The following is a 24,506-nucleotide window of genomic DNA, read 5'->3' as shown; positions in this document are numbered from 1 at the left end:
TAAAAACAGGCATTTTATAACCAGACTTCATACAGCCAGGTTTCTTATAGCCAAGCCTACTATAGCTCGGTTTCTTATAGCCAGGGTTTATATTGTGAGCTTTTTAATAGCCAGGCTTAATAAAGTCAGGCTTTAAATAGCCAGAAATCTTAAAAACTGGCATTTTATAACCAGACTTAATACAGCCAGGTTTTTTATAGCCAGGCTTACTATAGCTCAGTTTCTTATAGCCAGGGTTCAAATTGTGAGCTGTTTTATAGCCAGGCTTAATAAAGTCAGGCTTTAAATAGCCAGACATCTTAAACCCGACATTTTATAGCCAGACTTCATACAGCCAGGTTTCTTATAGCCAGGCTTACTATAGTTTGGTTTCTTATAGCCAGGGTTCATATTGCGAGCCATTTTATAGCCAAGCTTAATAAAGTCAGGCTTTAAATTGCCAGAGATCTTAAAAACAGGCATTTTATAACCAGACTTCATACAGCCAGGTTTCTTATAGCTGTGCTTACTATAACTTTGTTTCTTATAGCCAGGGTTAATATTGCGAGCCATTTTATAGCCAAGCTTAATAAAGTCAGGCTTTAAATGACCAAAGGTCTTAAAACCAGGCAATTTATAACTAGGTTTCCCATAGCCAGATTTCGTATAGCCAGACTTCATATAGCCAGGTTTATTGTAGCCGGACTTACTATAACCAGGCATCTTATAAGAAGGTTTCCTTTATCCAGATTTTGCATAGCCAGGCTTTATATAGCCAGATTTCTTATAGCCGGGCTTACTATAACCAGGCTTTTTTTAGGTCTCACTGTTGCTTAACTTACAGATGACTGAATCTGAAGAAATGACAATGTCAAAATGTTCCTGAGAAAATAAGTGGGGCACCTAGGTGAAGAATGGCAATTACGAACTGTGGCATCTGCATGTCCAAGAAGATCAGCACATTCACATCAATTAGTGACATTAGCGATTAACATCAGTGCATGCAGAGGCAGGATTTATTACATAAGAAGAGGCAAATAATGCGAAGATGGACAAAAAACTTGCATATACATGCACAATGTATAAACTAAATGTAGAATTAACAAGAAATGCATAAAACGTGAATAACACAATAATGCCACAATAATGTGGAAAAAAGTAGTACAATTTGCTGTTCTGACTTTGATTGATGCAGAATTTACTTTGCTTTACACTATTGTGCTTACAAAAATAATAAAAGCACAAAACCCTAATAGTACTGAAATTACCCCAGTTAATTCTTCCTATAATTCACCCCAAGCACAGGCAGCTGAAAGACATTAAAATGTGTTAAAATCATTGACTCTCTACAGAAACAACAGCCTCATCAGTTTTAACAATACACCCCACCCAACCAATAAAACCATAAATACATGCAGAAGTGAGACGATGGCTTCAGTCTAGCCAGTCTGACCCACAGTTATGAGCACATTTGCATGCTAAAGCCGGTCTGCATGCTTAATTGATTAGCGGTCGACCAGGGCCAAAACCACTTGAAGCAAGGAATAAAGCACATACCCCTAGGTGGCCATATTGTTTGGGGCAAAAACTATTAATGTGTCCACTGCCAAAAAAGCCTTAAATGAACACTAATTTTTCGCTTGTTCCTGGCAGGGTTTCCTGCTTTTCAGATGGCTTTCAGAGGGAAATTAATTATCTCAGATACATGTAGCACATCGGTGGGTCTGGGCTTATTTGCATTGAGGAATATTCAGCAGAAGTAATGGATGCACAATCAAAATACTGCCATCGAATGAGCGCAATTTTCATGTGAAATTTTCCCCTGAAATCTCAGTGGTGCAACCTTATCATACACGGGTGACATAAGAATACGAAACCAAAAAAAGGTGCATGAAATGAACCAGGAAAATTAAAATGGCTCTATCAGACCGTCACAAAAAATCCAAGAAACGTCACAGAATGACAATAATGGCTGGAAAAGGGAATTAATGATATGGCAACATGACAGTTGACGTCTTCAACTAAATGTAAAAATTTACATTGCAATTACGGGGAAATTTGCATCTTAATCAAGTATTTGTGTTCTGTGCTCAGTTTAGCATGGCTGTGCCACCTCAGCCGGAAACAGAGATCCGACCAGCCGTCATCTATGATAATACCTCAAATTAACGCCTGTGAATCGCCGCTTTAATGATAAACAATAAAACATTAATAATAATATTTAAAAATTGTGACAATGTTAAAAAAGAACAGCTTGTGTGAAGTGTGAGGTATAATTTAATCGGCTATTCTTAAAAATGTAATTTTGTTGGTTTCTATTTTGGTCAAATCATGACAGGAAGTCCTGGAAAAGTCGAATGCCAGAAAATGAACATTTACTTTCTTTTTTCCCAAATTTAACCATTAAAATAACAAACATCAGACAAAACACATACAAAAAAAATCAAGAAATAAAAGAAATAAAAATAAAACGTGTTACCAACAATACCAACAACTGTGGCCTTTAAAATATTTTAAAAATTATATAAATAAGGCTAATAAATACTACTCCACATTTAAATATTTTAAGCACTTGAAACAGATTTTTTCGGCTGTTTTCTTTAAAGAGAGATAAAGACATGTTTCTAGTTTCTTGGCTAACATCTTAGTAAACTTATAATCAACAATAATGAGTGAAATTGGCCTGTAGGAAGCATATTATTTTTTAGGAGGAAATTGTTGGAGGAAATTATCTGGAATAACTGATCAGGCACTTCCATTAAATATGTCAAAATAAGATCCTTAAATGCTTGATGAAATTCAGATGGAAAGTCATCCTAACCCATATTTGTGTTATTATGCAGTATATGAATGGCTTTCTTGTGTTAGCAGAACCTTTACATTAAACAGCAGACAGTGAATGTGGAGAGCTGAGAGGTCAATAAAAATGATGGCCACTATAAAATATTAAAACTTAAACAATCCTCGTTAATTTCTTAATTAAGCACCTCAGATAAGACAGAGTAATATACACCTCATTAGCTTCATGAAAATCCCATTAAGAATAAATAAATCAACGAGGAAAACTCAACACCACACTCACACCGAGCACATAAAACAAATTTTGTGACACCAATCCAAGCCTCAGATATGGACACAGTATAAATCATTAAAAGGTCATCATATCCAAGTTAGTATTGCTTCACTGACAGTCATTACCATTTCCTTAAATGAACCAACATTAAGGAAAAGTCCTGCTAAAAGTAAGCACCCCGTGTAACTGACTTTGTTTCAAGATGGACTGATTTGTACAGAATCCAGCCAATCAGATTGTAGTTACACTCTTAAAAATTAAGGTGCTTCACGATGCCACAAAAGAACCATTTTTTGTCTGTATGGTTCCATTAAGAACCTTTTTGTTTCAACCATAAGTTGTCCTGTTCAAACACCTCTATCAAATTAGGTATAAATTTGGAGTCAGTAAATGTGCATGATTAAGCATTGTGGATGTGAGGCACGCCAGAGATAGGTAAGCTGTCACCGGTCATTAACATCATCGCCAAAATACATGGAAGCAGGAGAGGATGGGGAAAGTGGGCGGAGACATTCAGGGCGTGAATTTGATGGGAAACTTTTTCTACCAGCCTTCAAAATCGACACATGCCTGTAGACTCATGGGAAACGCTATCACGCAAACACCTTGTATCTCAATAGTTGCTGTCAAAAGGAATTTACGTCAATACAAAGATGTAAAACTCAAATATGAATAGCTGTCAAAGTATGCAAAGTGAATTTAAATTAAATAATTTCTGCTTATGCCTTATGTTTTATTCTACACTGCAAAAAATGCAGCATTTTTGTAAAATAAACATAATTTTGTTACTTCAACTTAAAATAATAGGTTGATTTGACATGCAAAACCAAGTTGTTTTAACTTTATTCTGCATTTTTTTACAGTGTAATAATTTAAACTGTATAGTTAAAATATCTTTGTAATGTGATTGAATTTGACATACTGAAGCTCCGCCCCTCATCAAAATACCCCTGTCACTCAGCATTACGCCCCTTCATGAGCTGCGATGGGAAAGTTTGTCCAAAGCAGAAATAACCAAGCTAGGCTATAATTCACAAAGCCAGGATCACAAAACCTCGGCCACCGCAGAGTTGGACTTTGGTCTTAACAAAATTCTTAAATACAGACCCCGGACCCTCCTATTCTTAACTCATGAATAATCTATTAAACTACATTAAAGTGCATTGAGTCCTCATCAATATGCTTTTCCAATGACCTCGGTCATCTGTTTGAGTTCCTTTGAAAAGCGGGCCAGCTGTAGGTGTCGGGGTAAAGATGGTCATAAAATTCATAAAGGTTTTATAGCCAGTAACTCAACGACTGTGTCTGTTTAAAGACTGCGTTTTGATTTATGTGACCTTTGAAAGAACTCTTCCCCATTCATATTAAAGTCATGTAACACAATTAGCTTCATTTCAGGGGTCAACACCAAGTGGAAATAATATAACTACGAGTAGGATATGCAGATATAACGTATTTTACTAACAAATCGCAAAATGTTATTATGCAGATTTCAGAAACTAGCTGACAGCTGAAAGTAGGTTCTCCGAAAGCCCTTGGAGCATTTTGAAAGTGTGGGAAAGTTATTTTTAGCAGCCATGCCAGAACCAACAGAGAAGCCTGAGCACTTTTACATGGACATCTCCTGCTTGGGATCAAAATTCCACCTTTGATCTGACCGACACGGAATCAGTGGAGGGGCGATGGTGTGAAGAGCTGTGCTGATGAAGGCAAGATTTGCCCAAACAGTGTGTCGCCTTGAAAGTGTTTCAATAGAATCACTGCAAGTTTGCGTTTTTTTAAGTAAGATATTCAATGAATAGAGACCAAAGCTGTGGGCTTATTAATAAATAATATAGCAAGTCGAAATTTAAGTGTAGCATCAGTAAAGAATTGTTCACTTTAATCTGTTTGATTATGATCTGATTAACAATTTATCTCATGCTTGTTCTAGCTTAGCTTCATTTATTTGATAGAATAGATTAAGGTCACTTGAACAAAATACTATTTACTGTATCTCGACCTTACAGTACATACCTTTTAATCTAAAGACATTTGCTTGAATGTCTGCAGTTAGTTTTGTAGACAATGCAGTGTTTCTCACACATTGACTTTACTTGGGTGGGCCGCCCAGGTATATTAACAACCGCCCAATTATTACATTTTGTATTTTTTTGTTCTTTTGTGTGTTAGCACGTTGTGTCTCTCTCAATGAATTTGGTGTGCGTTCGCATGCTCTCTGTTTTTCGACGAATTGGGTGCGACATGAATCGAGCTCATTGTCACATTGTATCTTTCCATGTTTCTGAACTTGAGCTGAGTTGTTTGCATTAGAGGTCTTCAAGTTGGACCCGGGTCCCTTATGGTTCCAGGTCTATATTTTAAATGGTCAGTTGGGTCCGGGTTGGTCCCAGTTGAATTATTTCAGGTTTGATTAACAATGTGTGTAAAACCAGAGTCAAGTGGAGAACCAACACACTATGGTTTCTATGGCGATAACCACTGGCTCTTATTTTGAAAGTCAAAACCACGTGCCGCACTTTCATTTTTTTATAATAATGTTATTAATGAACCATCATTTTATATCTTCAGAGATGGTAGCAAATAAGCAATGCTAATGTCAAGCCCATTGCACTGAACGAGCAATAGCTCAAACGGGCAAACAGTCCTTATTATGTAAGCTGACTCAAGATATAAAAACGCAAAGCTGTAATGTAAAGTCAACCATCACAGTGACAGCAAGTAGACTTTTTAGTTTAAAATAATGAGTGGATTAAAAAAGACAAATCTTTCAAAGGGGTCATCTTCACAAGTATTGCTTCATATTTCAGGGCAAAAACAGTATAGTGTTTTGGTGCTTTGACAAACAGTGTCAGCTTTGTTCATGCCAAAGAGAAGGCAAAGAGAGTTTGGGGTGATTGGATTTATGAAATATAATGTGCAATATCAAATATAAATGTTTAATAAATTGGTATTGGGTTAGGTCACAGTCACACATAAATAGTTGTTTGTCGCACGTGTAGAAGACACTAGAAGACACATATCAAAATCAAATATATCTAAAAATAATGAAGAAAAGGCAGCCAATAAAAAACATAATAGATGTGATCTCATTCAATAGTGTTTAAAAATCCTTGGAGGGTGATAAAATGACAAGAAAAGATTTTTGCAAATTCTGATTTGTTCAGATTTTTGGGGATTTTAGTTACTTAACTTTATTAGTACCGAACGTTAATTTGTTGTATAGACAGGAAATTCACCCATTCATACATAAGACAATCCATAAAACAACATACAAACATAGACCATATCAAAAATATTTAAAGAGTTTGGTTCCAAAATGAGATAACTCCGTTTTTCTATTTTTCAAAAATCTTGTTTTTGATTTTTCTCAAACTGCAGTTGTTTTTTATTTATTTAAGCATTCATAACAGCTAAGTAGCACAATAAAACACAATAAAAAGATGATATAATAATAGACAAACATAAAAAAGAGTTATCTCGTTTTGGAACGAAGCTCTTCATATACTCTTAAAAATAATATAAAAATACAAAATAAAATAAACAACAAAATTGACATATTTTCAATTGTGTTAATTCATAGTTTTCATAAATTTCGTATTATTCTAAATTAAAAAAAATATAAATAACTGACCCTAAACTTTTAAATGATATTTTACAAATTAGGGCTGTCAAAATTAGCACGTTAATAATCCCATTAACATAATTCATTTTAACGAAACTAATTTTATTAATGTTAGATTACGCAACACGAAATTTCTGTTTAACCCTTGGCCTAGCACGTTGTTGGATAAATTGAAACGCAGCCTTAGACAGTAAAACGTCATCAAACTCCAACAATTATCTTTATTTGTACGTTTTCTAAGAGGTGTACTGTCCTAAATGCTTAACTAATACAATGATACGTGTCCATCCACTTGAGCACCTGAGATTTGGTTTCGGTTTTAAAACATGCAGGAATTATAAAATAAAATGCAGGACTTGCTTGATGTTAAATGAGTTAATAAGAGCGATAAAGTTTGGCACCTGACTAATGTTAAAAGAGTTATTAAGAGCAACAAGACTTAAAAACGATCGGTAACACTTTATTTTACGGTGTCTTTGTTACACATGTTACATGTAATTATTATATTAATAACAGTTAATTATGCATAATCTCATGCAACTAACCCTAAACCAAACCCTATTCCTAACCCCAAACCTATAGTAAGTACATGTTGTTAATGATTATTACTTAGTACTTAAATGTATAATTACATTGTAACAGTGATACCGTAAAATAAAGTGTGACCAAACGATCTTTCTTGCGCTGACAAACACATCTGAAGCATGCACACAGGTGCGCGACCCGATATATGCATTGAATACATAGACAGAATTACAGTTTTAAAAATGTTTGTATTGATAAGAATTCACGCAGATATAATCTGTTATGTCTTAAGTAAATGTTGGTGGAAAAATATCTGATGTGTAACATTATATGAGATCCTTGCAGTACAGTAGATCTTAAAACTACTCAATGTCAATCAAACGATAAAATAAAGACAAAACTTTAACATATATTGATATTGTTTTTACCTGTGATTTTTAGGTATGGATGCAGTGATTTTGTTTATGAACCTTAAAAAACTTAAACTGGATTTTTTTTCAAAATACTTTTTGCTGACGCTTTCAATAATAATAAACATATATTTGCATAAAGCATCTATATTTGTCCACACCCATGTTGATTAGAGTTTTAAAAACTTGAAAAGTGTTAAATTAAGGTAAATTTATCAGATAAACAGATAAAAATGTGTGATTAATTTGCGATTAATCGTGAGTTAACTCATGACAATCATGCGATTAATCTAGATTAAATATTTCTTCTTATATCTATTTTTAAATTATTTGTTTTTGTTTGTATTGATTTTGTTAAGATACTTGGATTATATCTGCCATTCTGGTCTATATATTGTGCCATACTATTAAAAAACTTCACAATTGATTCACAGGACGGCTAGGAGTTCGACTCAATGCAGAAGAGCCATGGCCCAAATTTCAACCAAACCCAAACACCACCGATCCATCAAGATCTCGCCCCAGGAACTAAACATTTAAAACTCTGACACGACAACAAGAAAACAATTACTTAAGGAATGCTTGAGCGATTAGGAGAATTACTAAACGAATGTTCGTGACACATCATCTTAAATATGCCCACACAAGTTTGAAATATCTGCTAAAACTTCACTGGCATTTAAGCACTTTGAGTTAAACAATACAACGTCTCCCATTAAAAACAGCCCTCAGCTCAATTTGACACGAATGCCTCTTCATAACCCGCGACTAATTTTAACCAAATCCTGTGTCCCTTAAGGTGTGTTTTTGTCTCAAGTCTGGGTCACAAGTCATTCAGGGGATAATACAGTTTAATGACATACTACCTCCAATATCCATATCAAAACTGTCAGTGTATCGCATATACAGGTACTCGATGTCAAGCGACGGATCGATCGGCACGCGGGTAAATGCAAGAGTGTTTGTTAATTACGCTCTTCCTCGTAACCCTCTCTCTTTCTACCTGCCGGAACAGGGACAGGGGTTAATTCTGACCGCAGGGCATTCTGGGTAATTGACTGCTCATCAACCGCCAACTGAACTTTACCAGTCAGTCAAAGACAAGCAGGTAAACGCTTCTCTGGGTAACTGAGTGACAGCATGTAGACCAACCTAAATTAATTACATTACAACACAGACACCTCGCTCCAACAGACAAACATAACCTCTGTGACCTAGCTCGTGAATCAAGTTCAGAAATATTTGATTGCAATTCTCTAACATTTAATCATAACAGACTGCAGTAAAACTTAAAATATGACACATGATGGACACATTTAAACACACACATATATATATATATATACATATATACATTTATATATACATATATATATATATATATATATATATATATTTGTCAATGTACGCACACCTGACATGTCAAATGTCTTTTATTAACCACCAGAGCAAAGTTTGTGGTAACCGTGGTATAAGAGGAATAATTGACTCTGGTCCTTTGAATTATGTAAGGAATAATTGACAACGGGCCGTTGAATTATAGGAAAATAACGCACACCCTAGGTGGTATTGCGGCACAACGCACCGCGGGTGATCATTATTTTCAAATAATTCAAAGGACCGGAGTCAATTATTCTGCTTATACCACTGTTACCACAAACATACCTCTGGTGTCTATTTTTAAGACATTTGACAAGTTAGGTGTGCGTTATCAAAAATTAATGCATACTCGTGGAACATTTCTCAACATTTCATCAGAATACAGCATTCAACAGACCCGTAGTATAATTGAAGATAATGCACACCCACGGTGTAACTCTGCTGCACATCGTGCTGCATTACTACCAAGGGTAAAACCTAAAAATATTTTATCGGATGTGCCTTTCGTTTACACGGCGGCTGCGTTTTTGGGGCTTAAAAACGCAAAAAAGTGAAACCACCCCCCAGAGTGGAAATCTTACAAACGATCTACTTACGAGTTCCCGTCTAAAGGGTAAAAACACAAAAGTCTGCTCACGGTGGCTTTCGTCGCATACGCGTTTACGTCACAGGCATGCGCCAGTTCAGGAAAATAACAACAAACATGTCGGATTATTTCTATACGTCGGACCTTCAAGTTGCCATAGCAGCTCTGATGAATATACAAGATTCTTTTCAGCAGTTGTACGCAATATTCACAGCTAGTATTACTGATCAGAGAAGGCACATTTATTACCTCTATCAAATTGTTGTTGCACCAATTCATCTGAGGCAAACCAAAGGCTTTGGATGAGACCTGGGAGAACAAGGAAGAAGGTTGTACGCAGGCGCGCGGACTATGAACGTGGAATAAAAAGTGATAACGCAACGCAACTTTTACATTTTCTTTTCAGATCGTTTCAATGTAAACGTATCCTAAGTCATGGCTGAAGTGCTTTGTTTGGCAAGATGCAAAGCATAGTCAATGCAACACCTTCAGTCGGGACTTTTTCGCAATACAGCCGTTTTATAAAACGGTAAAAAATACAAATATTAAAGCAAAAAAGTATGTATTAACACATGTTTCATGTACTATGGGTGCATCATTCATAAATGTGTTTTATCGTAAATAAAGCACAGCTGATGACCAATCCAAATCAATGACTGAAACGAACCGTATTATAAACATTTTTATATCTTTTGCTGTAACAGAATTGATAAGTATTAAACAGCTGTCTATTTCATCTAGGCCATAACAAAACATAAATATTATTCCCTATATTGAAGATCAATCTTCCAATTCTCAGTTTCCTTCTTACAATCTCATTCTGTAATACTGTAATCCTAAAAAGAAAAAAAATCAATGATATTCACACACCTAAATATTTACTGAGATCTTTGCATGTCTATCATGGTTTCGATGTGTGTGAACTGATCTTTCTGTAGTCATGACGTGGCCAATCTTTGATTGACATGTGCACTATGAATGACCTGACTGACACACACTTGGCCTGTCAATCAACCTTCAAACACAAACACGTCTATGACCTGTGATTCACACTGACTCATCTCGAACAGACGGTGAAGAGGTTTGTGGCGTTCTTTGTGGAAATGAAGGATGCAATAATGGCAATCGTGTTGCAATGTTATCAGCAATATGTTTAACAGGGGATCGAAGTGCAGTAAAATCAGACAAATACAAATGTGTCCTCCACTGAAGGGCTGATAGAGACGAACCGAAAACACACAGACACGCTACCTGCACCCTGCAGGGCAAAGTCAATGACATTAATTTCATTTCACCTAATGTAAACCCTTCACAGCACATTTGTTTGCGTTCGTGACTGTACTGCTTCAACAGTATTTGTCAAAAGCCTGCTTGTTGGCTATATAGATCAGGATGTAAAAATTTAATGTGGATAAAGCACATTGCACTCAATGCACTCAAAGCATTCCTTATAAAAATATATTCTTATTTGCAATGACATATGACGAATCAATGCCATCTAATGGCAATTCGTACGTATTTTACGAGGTGGCTAATTTGTAATTCATACAACCATCTTCATACATTTTTGTACGACTTGCCTTTGCCCCTGTGACGTTGGTATAGTGGTGGGGTTTTGGTATAGTTTTAATAATCGTACGTTTTTATACAATTAACTTTGTACGAATTCATACAAATTAGTCAACTCGTAAAATATGTACAAATTCTCGTGAGATCAGGCTTGCAGGATATATTTCGATTGGATAAACAATATATTAAAATAGATGGGTGAAAAGCATAGACTGTATAAAAATATGGATGTCGCTATCTTGGCGTCATGACGCGTCACTCCCAGATAACCAGAAATGGGCAGAGGTGGAATGCGGGTGGAGTTTAGGTCTCTGAAACAAGTCCCACCTAGCTCAATGGTACAGCAGCAGCAATCCACCTGTCAGTCAAGTGGCCACACCCTTAATTATGCAGAATTTTAATGATTAAAATAATTCTAACAAATGAGTTACAAAAAAAATAACCCTTCTCAAAGTCATGCTATATAGACCAAAACACGTTTTGTATCAGGCTGTAAACATATTTTTCTGTGTTAAAGTTGAGCATTTTAAAATTGGGGATCTATGGGATTGAGTGGATGAATTGAAGTTTAAGTCACTTCCGTGTTGGAGAGACCGGAAGGTGATTTTCAGAAACATCCCATATTGTCCAAAACTGAAAGTCACACTCAAATTCTTCAATGCTTTAAAACCCCAAGCTTCATTTCAGGCCGACCACCACAAACTTCAAAGAGTCGACTGCTCATTAAACAGCCATTGATGGAAGCCACCTTGACTTTTATTGACTCTATAAATTTACCGAGGAGTGGATGAGAGGTCTCGGCCTAAACAGCACTGAAAACTAAAGACTCTTGGTTCTTGTGGGACAATACACTTTCAGATTAACTATTAACAGCTTCAACAGTGAGAGTTTAATTGGGGGCCAATGGTGGGGACCCGAGCCCTTTCATTTGTCTCCATTTGATGGACAGACACTTACTGGTTAGATTTTGTGAGTGTGTGTGAGAGAACTGAAAAGTTTATATTGGTAGTAAACACAACCAAAGTTTAAAATGAATGCCACATACAAGTTAAACTGCATAAAATTTCTGATGTGAACAAATCTAACCGATTTACCGAAGATGAGATCTTTACCTCAAAAATACTTGGATATACTAAAACATATTATTTGTTTACTTATATTAATTTTGATTAGACTACTGCACAACAGCATATAAAGTTTTTTTGCAAAACTATTATGAACAAAAAAAATTTTTTTGCTAAAGGTGTAGATTCATGTGATACTGTGAGCATTGTAATCTGCTGTGGTAAGAAGAATATGCTAAAATTGCTTGGTCAAAAGAACAAAGTATATATTTTATAAAGACACAGCCTGTTTCAAACCAGTTAAAATATCCATATCCAGTAAACTCAATTAACTCACTGGCAGGAATGGCGCATTATAAATATTAAATTTAGTTTGAAGGATTTTATAAAAAACCTATTGAGCAATGCATTGCATGGATTCATTTGGGAACATTTTGTTTGAGTACCATATTATCACCAGAGAAAATAAAGTTAACACAAAAGAGTTATCCTGTGTAACAGCTCAAGTTAAAATCAATCATTTCAACCTTTTCACATTGACACTCAATAGCTCAGGGAAACAAACAGGAATAAGTGAAGTGTAGCTAATGAAAACATCAATTCATAACCATCACCTCCTAATATGTGCACTTGATTGAGAGATGTAAAGAGAATAAAATTAGCAATTAAACTAACTTAACTTAACTCTTTAGGATTTATGGCCAGAAATTGTTAATGGAAACACTAGGTTTTAAACTACTGTTCTTTCTGATATTTGCTGAGAGCCTTTTGCCCAAATGTTAAAAATGAAAGGATTACAATGTAAAAGATTATTATTGTGTACATAAACATGTAATAATAGATCGTTTTTGCATGTATCGGAATTGCCTATATGATGTAATGACGAATTGGTTTCCTCCCTGGAGAAGCGTTCAGTCTTTGCTCTTGCAAATTTCAAAATGTACAGTAAACAGCGAATCTGCCATGGTGTAAGCGCAACTGGTTTTAAAGGGGATGGAAGATGAGACTCTGATTGATTTATTGCACGTTACGCCCAAAACTCACCTATGGCTCATTAAAAGAATAGGTACAACCATTCGCACTGGCCGTTTTTCCGTCATTAAACTATAGCAAAAGTGGATTCGGACTCGCCCTTAGTGCACCTGTGTTTCAGATCATGCGCTTAAATCATTAAAATATGGCTCTTCTTGCTCTTCTTACATGGAATAAAAAAGCTAATGGTCACAACTAGTCCTTTAGTATATATATTTACGAAAAATGTGTATGTTTGATGGATGTTATGGTCTATATGATGTGTGCAGATTTTCTTGCTGTATCGTGACATCATCGCTGTGAGCTCACCTCGATTGTAAACTGCTTTCTCTTTAGTTTAAAAGCCAAGTCTTTTGCATCCGGCACCTCACAAACCAGACAGTTCAGACGGGGCACCTGACGCACATGTAGGAGACCTAAACAGAGAAGACATCGACAGCCAATGAAATATATTAAAAACTTGATTTTATTGAACAAATATGTGCCACCTCTTTGCATGGCGACACCATTCCTGACACGGTGATATGGGCCAATGGCATTTAAATAATAGTGAGATTAGATGTTTTATCATATCACATAGTATAATGTGTTTTAGCAGGACTGCAACACTGTATTGACCAATCAGCATCCAGTACAGTAACAATCGTTTTTAATAAATCTTATTAAAAATACTCAATTTGTGGCACAGCAATAAATTTAGAGCAATGATAAGACGAAGAAGAGTAGTTTATAAAAAAATTACCATTATAAATGATATAATGCACATAAGATTAGAGGGAAATAGGAAATAACGTTGACCAGGTTTTGTTTTGTCTGTCTTGACTTGAGAGTTTTACAGTAAGCTATCGCCTTTCACACTGGTCACTATAGCATTGTATAAACCATTATTTTATTAGCTGCACCAATGGGCAGAAACCAAAACAGACGAGAGATGAAGTTCAGCGGAGGGATGAGAGAAACGGGTTGGTTAGGGAGAGAAAGAGAAGGGTGGGGGTAAAACAAGGTCAGTCAACACAGGGTCGTGTTGGGAAGAGAAAAACCTTTTACACTTACTCTTTTCCTCTCAGTTATGCTGCTGTAAAACCAGCACTGTGTGTGTGTGTGCCTGTGTGCCTGTGTGTGTGTGTGTGTGTGTTTGTGTGCGTGCATGTATGTGTGTGTGTGTGTGTGTGTGTAAACGGACCCGTGCGCTACACTGATTCTGCTCGAGTTGATTCGCTTTGACAGGTCTCCCAACATCCTTTGTGCTCTGAACGAACCACAGAAGAGAAAGAGTAGCCTCATATATGTCTTCACATTCATTAATATCTTTATAAGGCCTTATAGCAAAGCACTAATTCATAATTTTTTTTACAAATCATTATCTATGGCAAATTCTTACATTAATTTTCAAAAACAAAATAAAAATTAGTACACACGGGTTAAAGAGACATCTGTAAATGATTCACTTGTTAAGTGTGTACGATTTTATTTGTCTTATTTATGTCCAAGCATCTGAAGTATAAATAATACGATGAATGATACTAGGAAGACCTTAAAGGGTCATATTATGAGATTTTTTTTAAAGATGTAAAATAAATATTTGGTGTCCTCAGAGTGTGTATGTGAAGTTTTATCTCAAAATACCCCACAAATAATTTACTATAACATGTTAAAATTGGCCCTTTGTAGGTGTGAGCAAAAATATTAAGTTTTTGGGTGTGTCCTTTAAAATGCAAATGAGCTGATGAAATGCAAACACTGATCACCATAATGGTGATTTGAAATTGAAATTCAATTGTGCTGTCAATGATTTTTCTTTTGCTCTCTCTCTCTCTGAACTAAATGGCATTGCTGTGGTTGGATAGTGCAGATTAAGGGGCGGTATTATTATAATAAGACTCGCTACCTACATCACAAAAGAGGCATAATCTGAAAGACCTATTTTTTTTCACATGCTTGCAGATAATGGTTTACCAAAACTAAGTTATGGGATGATTTTTTTCAATTGGCGCAATTGTTTTTTGAAACTGCAAAATAGCATCAGGGATGGTTTGCACTGAAACATGCCTCCTTTTTTGCGCTGAACCGCCCAGGGAGCGCAAGTTCATTCCCTAGTTTGCCGACGTGCGTTTGTGGAGGGAAAAACCCGCTGTGCGCCGGTGCAAAATACGAATGATACATGCATCACTGACAAAGTCAATTGCGCTGGGTGCAAGATAGGGCCCTATGACTCCTTTAAAGAAAAGTGTGCACATGCCAACCCAACAAGCACACAATGCCTCCAACAGAAACAAAAAGTACATATATGCACACTTTACATTTCGCCAAAACATTATATTTGTTTACAAAGAAGTTGTAGTGTTTCAAAAATGTCATGAAAAACAGCTGCTCTTATGCATTCGGCATACGTCTATATCCAAAGTGACTTACAGTGACTTACAGTTGTTTAATTCGGGAAGCACTAAACAGGTATAATCAATCTCAAGACCCAACAAAAGATTTTTTTCTTTTTAATACAAATATAGGGGAAAAAAACACACATTTGTTCCACATTTGTCATGAACGAAATTTAACTGCAAAATAGGATTGCCCGGTTATGGCAAAAATCTTAATAGTTAATTCCTCTGTAATTGTAATTATTAATATTTATTAGATTTTTATCAAAGTTTTATAACTTTCTATGAGGAAACTGCATATTGTTCATAAACATTCAAAACAAACAGTTCCTGAAATACTTGATTAGTGTTTGTATATTTTCCAGAAGTCAACACATTTCGTAAATGTCTTATTTTTGGTATCGTCACGTATCTAAGTGAAACGGATTTCAAAATGAGAAAAAACGTAGGGCGGTACTTGATTTTGTCCATCGAAAACTTATTGAAACGTTGGAAGTTGGGCCTAGGGTTGGGCATCATTTCAAATTTATCGATTCCGATTCCAAATTCGATTTCCCTTATCGATTCAGATTCCTAACAATTCTTGGGTTTCGTTTCCAAAGGGGTAAAAAACAATAACCAAAAATTTGATTCCCAACCCTCGTTGGGCCATGCTGCTAAATGATAATTACCGCCCTTGTGCCCTTCCGTTTTGAGAAGGTTAACGTCTTTGATTAAAGTCATCAAGGCAGATGAATTTTTAAGAAATAATAAAGTGCACAGATTATTCATTTATAATAAATACTACACTTTTATATATATAAAAAATTATTTTACATTTTGATTTCATGGCGACTTTAAAACTCATCAATGCTAAAAAAAATCTTAAAGGTGTAGTCCACTTTATAGATGGGGCCCATTGACTTACCATAGTATTTTTTTACCATAGTGGACTACTCCTTTAAGCAATCAAAATTGTTATATTTGAGGTGGACAGGCAGGTGCAGATCCAGAAAAATATTCCTCATACTCACTATAAATGCACTGCTTGCATATCCAAACACAATAAATGTGTGCACTTTTTTTTTTTAATTGTTAGTAGATTTTTCTTTATTTTTTAAGTGTAATGCACAGCCAAGCTTAGTCATTCCAAGGGGTAACATTCCGGTCTTAAACGTAAACTGCAATTCATCGACAGGCCACTACAGGCTGGCTTCAAAAGGAAGTCAATCCCATGGCACCCTTTTGTTAAAATGCCCAACTTTACAACAGAAATAAATGTGTTTACACACTTTTTGCCAATTTTCAGTTATCCGCAAGTGATGCACAATAACACACTGCCAAGATGGTGCCGGCAGGCCCAGTCAACTATAGGTTTCAAAAAAGCTCTTAACAAACCTATGAGTGACGTTACAGACACTATGGCAATTCTTTTACAGTCTATGGGCCCTATCTTTGTCAGTGACGCATGTATAATTCGTATTTTGCACCGGCGCACAGTTTTTTTCCCTCCACAAACGCACGTCGGCAAACTAGGGAATGAACTTGCGCTCCCTGGGCGTTCAGCGCAGAAAAGGAGGCGTGTTCCGCCGCAAACCATCCCTAATGCTATTTTGCAGTTTCAAAAAACAATTCCGCCACTGACCAGAAAAAACTAGTCAAACCAATTTGCTTATCTCATCTACACAGATGCAACTGTTATTTTTGAAAATCATAAATTGTTACAATAAAAAATATTAACACATGAGATAAGGGAAATCATAGTGGTGAGCATTGTGGTGAAAAAATTATCATGCAAATAACTATTACAATATTTTCATAAGTTTGTTGTGTGGCTGTATTACGTTTATTTTATGTAAATAATAATTAAAATGTTTTCATAAGAAACCTTAATGTATGTGAACTTGATTTGTAAGAGTACTTTGGGGTTGGACTGCTAGCGTTTCTTGGCTTTCAGCTGTGAGGGTGGACGCAGCGATGTCCTCTGCTGGTGTCTTGGGATTCCCCCGTCTCCTGACATCATTGTAACGCTTGCGGCGCAACGTCCTGGGGATGCCAGCTGATGAGACAATTGTGGGTATTTCCTCTCACTCCTGTTTAACCTACGCTGATTTGGGCGGGTTTCTCCTATCCCCATACAAAACAACTTCTCTGTCTTTGACTGCTCTTACAAGAACGTCGGTCTCCTCGGCTGTGAACCGCTCCTGGCGTGCGCCTGGTAAATCCGTCATAATAGCAACCCGCCATGGAACTTGCACACTTGCGTTTAAAGGGAATGTTGGATGACGTTCTGATTGGTTTATGTGACGTTACGCCCAAACCACACCTATGAATAAGGAACCTACTTCAGACCAACCCCTTATTGATTTGCGCCTGGCGCAAGAGTTATTTCTCCCGCCGGGAAAATAGCAACAGCGCCCAAGATCCGCCCACAAAGTCACTTGCGCTTTGCGCTTCGCACTTGCGTTTCAGATCGTTAAAATAGGGCCCTATGAGTTACTCCCACCTTATTTCCCTTTGAGACCCACTTGTTGGTCGCGGTCCCCAGTTTGGGAACCCCTGCTCAGAACACATTGCTCAAATTGACATCAATCACATAAGAGTGCACAGGCTTTGGCAACGTGCATATGAACGTACAAATTAAATCTCAGGTGATTGATATTAGTAAACCACACCTACTTCAGCCAAACAGGACCTATAGAGCAAATAAGCAACATGGGAAAAAAACAAGATGGGAAAGTGAAGGAGGAGAGAGAGAGATGACAGTCTGTAAACAAACTGACCTTTACAGAAAAAGGGAAAGATGAACATATACCACATGCAACACAAAGAGATGAGGAGGGAAAGACTATATGATGAAAAACAGGTAAATAAAGAGAAAAAACTACAGAGTCTGAATCTGTAGTCTGACCGTATGAAAATATCGATTCTTCAACTCTGCGGCCCCTGAGGGCCATGATGTGTGCTTGTATGGGGCGGAGGGGGTGGGGGTTTGGGTTAGTGTTTGCCGTGGCAGCTGAATCTCCCCCCGGCCTGTCTGCCAAGGAGCACGTCTGATTGAACAGTGTCACACTAACGTGAGCTGACAGCCGGAGAGACGTCCACCCTGCCTGCCCCACCACTACTAATGCACTTTACTGCACACGCGTCCGTCTGTGTCGACTGATGCAAAACACACAAATAAGACCAGGGACCAATAAAACAACATTTAAACTAGATTGGAAAATGTGTGCAACATTGGCCAGCATCATTCTGGGGTATCCGAGTGGTTGCCATGGCATTATTATACAGCTGCTTTGATGATGTGAGTGGTCTTTAGCATGTTGCTACTACATAGTTGCTATGGTGATGTGAGTGGTCTGATATTAGATACGGCTCGGGATTGAAACTCAGTTGGTAGAGCATTGCATTAGCAGCGCAAGGGTCATGGGTTTGATCTCAAGAAACACTTCACAATATTTCACTGTACTGGAAGTCATTTTATGGATATTAAGAACGTCTGTCAAATGCACAAATGTAAAGTCCCTCGGTTCAGCATCTCTTAACAGCTTGTTCAAACAATATGCATGAGCATTATTAATATTGGTTTTATCAAACATTTCATATGTTTGTGTTTTGGAATGCGCTGTTTATCTCACCGTGGTAATCTTTGTAAAGTGGGTTGGTCTCTTTCTCTGAACCTTTAAATGACTCCAGAGCGATGGCTGTGTCACTCAATCTGATTATTTTTCCCATTACAGCTCGGTTCTGTGAGTGAGAGATAAATGGGTAGAGGTGAACAAAACCAGACATACATGAGAAATACGTCCAATGAAATATTTACAAGCAGCGAGGCTACAACATAGTTGTAGAAATAAAGAAGGCTGCTTGCCCAAGTGCCTGCTTGATTTATGTGCTATTTTGAAAAATTAATAACTTTTGAAGACAACACAAAATTAGCCATTTGAATGGCTTTCTATTGATCCATGCACACAAGAAAGGTTGGAAGAGTGCAGGGATTCTTTCTTTATTTGGCAACATAATTATTGAAATGCATTGAGTGTGCTATGAATATTAATATGTTTGAAAAAGGTAACATTGCTTTTCCAAAAAATCTGATGACTAAAGGCCGGAGTATAGTTTGTTTTTTACGTGCATGTGAACGTACGTGCACGGTCGAACACACAGCCCTGCAAAGTATAGTTTATTTGACACAGACGTTCGACACATGCGCATTGCGACAAAATGCAATGCATCTCCTGGGCTACATAATACATTTTCAAGTATGCGCATAACAAAACAAAAATCTGGCGGTGTACGTAAAGTGCGCACATACTATTTTAATGACGACATTTGGGTCACGCGCACTGTACGTGGACCCTTGCATATCCGTAAAACAGAATTATACTTTTAGCTTAACACCTGGGGGTAAAATTCTGCATATCTAAATAGAAGGAGAGTCTCGAAATCGCACACCATCAGTAGTCGAAAGTAGTACGTCGCTTTTCTTTCTTTCTTTTTCTTGTAAACGCCATGCTAGCTTCTTTGGCTATGTTCAGTCTATACTTTACCATAACAAAACTATTACATACTTTTAGGGCATAGTATAAGTAGGCGAAATAGGATGCAGGCTTAGGGGAGTTAGCAACCAACCAGAAAATCTTATTAAAGGATTACTCAACTTTCATAAAAAAATCCCAATAATTTATTCACTCCCATGTTATCCAAAACGTTTATGTCTTTCTTTGTTTAGTCAAGAAGAAAGAAAGAAAGAAGTTTTTTAAAGAAACATTCCAAGATTTGTGTGGACCTCAACAGTTTACAGTTTCAATGCAGCTTCAAAGAGCTCTAAACGATCCCAACTGAGGCATAAGGGTCTTATCAGTGGCGGCTCCTGACTCCTCATCCGAAGATGCGCTAATTCAAAATAAGTGTTCGGAGTATCATGTGTGTGGTTCCCTTTTCCAAAATATGTGTCTTGCGTGTCGAGAGATCCTGTGTGCATCACGTGTTTTGTCAAAATAAGTGCCTGTGTCAAAACCGTTTATGATAAAAGAGACGCTCACGTTTACAAAATACACGCAAGACACCCCCATAACATTAAACTCTGATTACGCACGAGATTATGCGAGTATCTGGCAAACGCGAGCGTCTCTTTTATCCTAAACCCTTTAGACGCGTCTGCAGCAGGCACTTATTTTGGCAAGACATGTGATTTTTGAACCACACACATGACGGGCTACATACATGTTGTGACGAACTTCGCATTGTGCGCCCTCAAAAAAATAAGTCACCGGCTGCCACTGGGTCTTATCTAGTGAATCCATCATCATTTTAAAAAATAAATAAAAAAAATTACTTTTACACCACAATTTCTCGTCTTGCACCAGCTGTGTTAAGGGCTCATTATAGTTGTGCGTAGGTTCTACGGCGTAGCCGCAACGGCCTAGGTTACGCGTCGGTTTTAATATATACTTTTTTGTCGTTTTTGTCGCTGGTAAGCAGTATCCACACGTGACCAAAACGTGAAAAAGCAGCTTTGCCAGAAAACCCACAAAAAAAGAAGAAACAGCAACTTATTGTGTATGTTTTGAGATGAACAGCAATGATGGAAGTAAATAAACAGTGACTTCTGTTGCAGTTTGAGCTTAATCACTCCTCAACTTGACCCATGTTTGTTCTCATCGTCGCAAAAGAAAATACCTATGATGCAGTTGTTTTTACCTGAAAGGAGGGGTTCTAGTGGACCAATCAAAGCGTTTACGGTCCAAGTAGAACAGACGCGCTGTTAAAATTTTGGCGAGGTGCACATCAGACTATGCCGAGCTACGCTCAGGCTACGGATAACTTATGGTGTAGACTTTGCGCACGACTATAAATTGGACTTCACGTGTCAGTGTGATCTTAGCATTGCGTAATCACGTGGAAAGTTCAGTTGTTACATATTTGAAAGGCACATTTGCGGACCATTTTAAACAATAAATTTAAGATAAGTCCCTTATGCCTCGGTTGGGATCGTATAGAGCCCTTTGAAGCCGAATTGAAACTGTAAACTGTTGAGGTCCACTAAAGTCCACTATATGGAGAAAAATCCGGGAATGTTTTCCACAAAAAAAATTATTTATTTTTGACTGAACAAAGAAAGACATAAATATCTAGGAGTAAATTATGAAAGCGGAATATTCCTTTAATAATGTGTCCACAATGTTTGCCAATGCTTGAGTCGTGTAACATTAAATCAATCAGGTCAGAAAGGGAACATACGCTTGGCGCTCAGACACACTGTGTGTGTTTCATTCTCTCAAACACATGCTCGCAAAATCTGTCTCTTTTTCCTCTAGTTGCACAGCTCACACGGTGTCACCATACGGCACAAATCTGGACAAATGTAACTTAAAGCCACATCATTCAAAGAAAGATCCAAAGACGCCATCGAATCCCGGGTTTAATCATATCTCTGTAGCATCTAAAACTGAAAATTGAATTATAATATTTTCTGTTACATGGTCCAGCGATGTCTTTCAAATCATCAAGCACATCACACTGCTACATATTTCATTTCATACTTCAGAAAGCTCTATACTGGACCAGCTCATAAGACATCAACGATTGAGGCGTATCCTTTATTAATTTTCTGTACATCTGGGAGATGAAGCTTTAACCTGGAATAGGTAAAAACCCACATTTGCAGGATCATCAGACAATATGGATGAATAAAGAAGTAGTTTACAAAAGTGAAAGAGCGCGAAAGTAAAATAGCATAGACATCGAGCAGGAGATCCGTAGAGAGCTCCTCCTTCTGGCCAAATACAAAACAGGGACAGACCCAGAAAAAAGGACGAGGGGAGGGGTGATCGTAAGAAAAGGAGATACAGTAAGTTATGAAAGATTCATCTCTACATGACTCTTGAATATTTCATAGCTCTCTCTCTCTCAGTGGCAGCTGACAAGGCCTAATGCAGTTTTCATGCATCTGTGTTCGGTCCTCTTTTCTTTCATTCCCTCTTCTACAGTATAGTGCATGTGTGTATAAAGTCGTGTACCCGTCTGTGACCCCCAAATCTACCATTAAACATTTAAACCAAAGCCACTGGTGACAATCTCCAAAACCTCACACCACCCTACAGCTACATCTTCAACACAGTTTACACATTGATGTTAAACAACGCAACATAACAACGCAACTATTGTGTTAACAAATCGAAGATCAAAATCCAGGACGATGCCCAAGTTACTGAAGATATTCAATATTTTGTTGTGTCATTCATGATTTACTGCAAAAATGACTTTCTTTTTTAGTATTTTTGTCTTGTTTTTAGTACAAATTTCTAAAAATGATTAAATAAAGATCGCGATTAATAGCATACAAAATAAAAGTGATTTTTTGCATAATATATGTGCATGTACTGTGTCTAATTATTGTGTATATTTAACCACACACACATTCATATATTCTTTTCAGAATTGTTTTACTTATATATAATTTTTTTAAATTTATTTTTAATATAGAATATATAAAAATATAAATAAATATATATATATATATATATATATATATAAACATGTAAATGTTTCTTAAAAACATACATGAATGTCTGTGTATTTATTTATACATAATAATTACACACAGCACATACTCATATATTATGCCAAAAATCACTTTTATTTTGTATGCAATTAATCGCGATTAATCTTTGCCCAGCACTAATTTCAAGTATAGTTTTTAGAAAAAAAAAACATAAAATTTAAGTGAAATTGTGCAGATTATTTTTTTTGCTTGTTTAAGCACAAATTCACTTAAATTTTATGTTTTTTTTTGTCTAGAAATTAGTTCATCAAGAAAATGCATCTTGAATTAAGAGATTTTTAGATATTTGTATTGAAAAAAGGACAAAAATACAAAGTAAGAAAGTCGTTTTTTGCAGTGTTCATAATAAAACCACAAACATTTTGTAGCTGAAGCCTAGTGTTAATTTAAGCTAAAACGTGATGGAAGTAAAAAAATAACTTTCTATACAAGGAGCAGGTGTTATATGAAAAACAGCTGCATAAAATGACTTTCTTTCTTAGTATTTTTGTCTTGTTTTCAGTAAAAAATATCTAAAATTCTTAAATTAAGATGTATTTTCTTGATAAGCAAAATGACCTAAGAAAATACGTCTAGTTTTTAGACAAAAAATATACAATTTAAATACATTTTAACTTAAAACAAGCAAAAATATCTGCCAATGGGGTGAGAAAAAAAAATCTAAAAATGAGTTTTCTTTTTTTATACAATTGAAGTGAATTTGTGCTTAAAACAAGAAAAAAAACTGCCAATTGGGTGAGAAAATTTTGCTTAAATTAAATGTTTAAGAAAAAAGAAAACTCATTTTGTGATTTTTTTTCTCACCCCATTGGCAGATATTTTTGCTTGTTTTAAGTTTAAATTTATTTAAATTGTAGATTTTTTGTCTAAAAACTAGACTTATTTTCTTAGGTCATTTTGCTCATCAAGAAAAAGCATCTAAACTTAAGAATTTTTTGATATTTCTACTGAAAACAAGACAAAAATACTATGTAAGAAAGTAATTTTTTGCAGTGTAAATGGCCCCTCCATCAAAAAAAAAATTATAATAATAATAATTAACCGAATGTTCTTGGCATGTATTATATGTTCATCGAATACTTTTGCTTCGAATGCGTCCCCTCGTCCCCTCCGGTCATTCAGAAATAACAGTTTGTTGGCAGAATCCAACAAATGGTTTTTTACAAAGTGACATCGCCATCTAGTGGTCTGCCATGCATAACACTTTTGAGTTTTCACCGATCCGTGTGAACACATCTTTTTGACAGCGCTGTTTGTGAACAGGAAAAACTTTTCCATTTTTTACTACCGTATTTTCCTAGCTATAAGTCATAATTTGGCTGGTGCTGCGTCTTATAGT

General features: G+C 36.3%; 1 protein-coding gene across 1 annotated transcript in view; it reads right to left on the bottom strand.

The window, feature by feature from the left end:
• Positions 1 to 24,506, bottom strand: part of elp4 (elongator acetyltransferase complex subunit 4) — a 75,212-nt gene that overhangs the window by 21,204 nt on the left and 29,502 nt on the right. Inside the window, exons 8-9 of the mRNA XM_065294445.2 lie at positions 19,239 to 19,347; positions 13,553 to 13,659 (exon numbers count right to left, since the gene is read on the bottom strand). Of these exons, the coding sequence (XP_065150517.1) occupies positions 13,553 to 13,659; positions 19,239 to 19,347 (216 nt within the window). The remainder of the gene's footprint in view (positions 1 to 13,552; positions 13,660 to 19,238; positions 19,348 to 24,506) is intronic.

The sequence above is a fragment of the Paramisgurnus dabryanus genome, chromosome 2, assembly GCF_030506205.2.
Source record: "Paramisgurnus dabryanus chromosome 2, PD_genome_1.1, whole genome shotgun sequence".
NCBI classification, from domain to species: domain Eukaryota; kingdom Metazoa; phylum Chordata; class Actinopteri; order Cypriniformes; family Cobitidae; genus Paramisgurnus; species Paramisgurnus dabryanus.
Note: the sequence above shows the minus strand (reverse complement) of the source record. Positions and strands in the feature narration are given on the sequence as shown.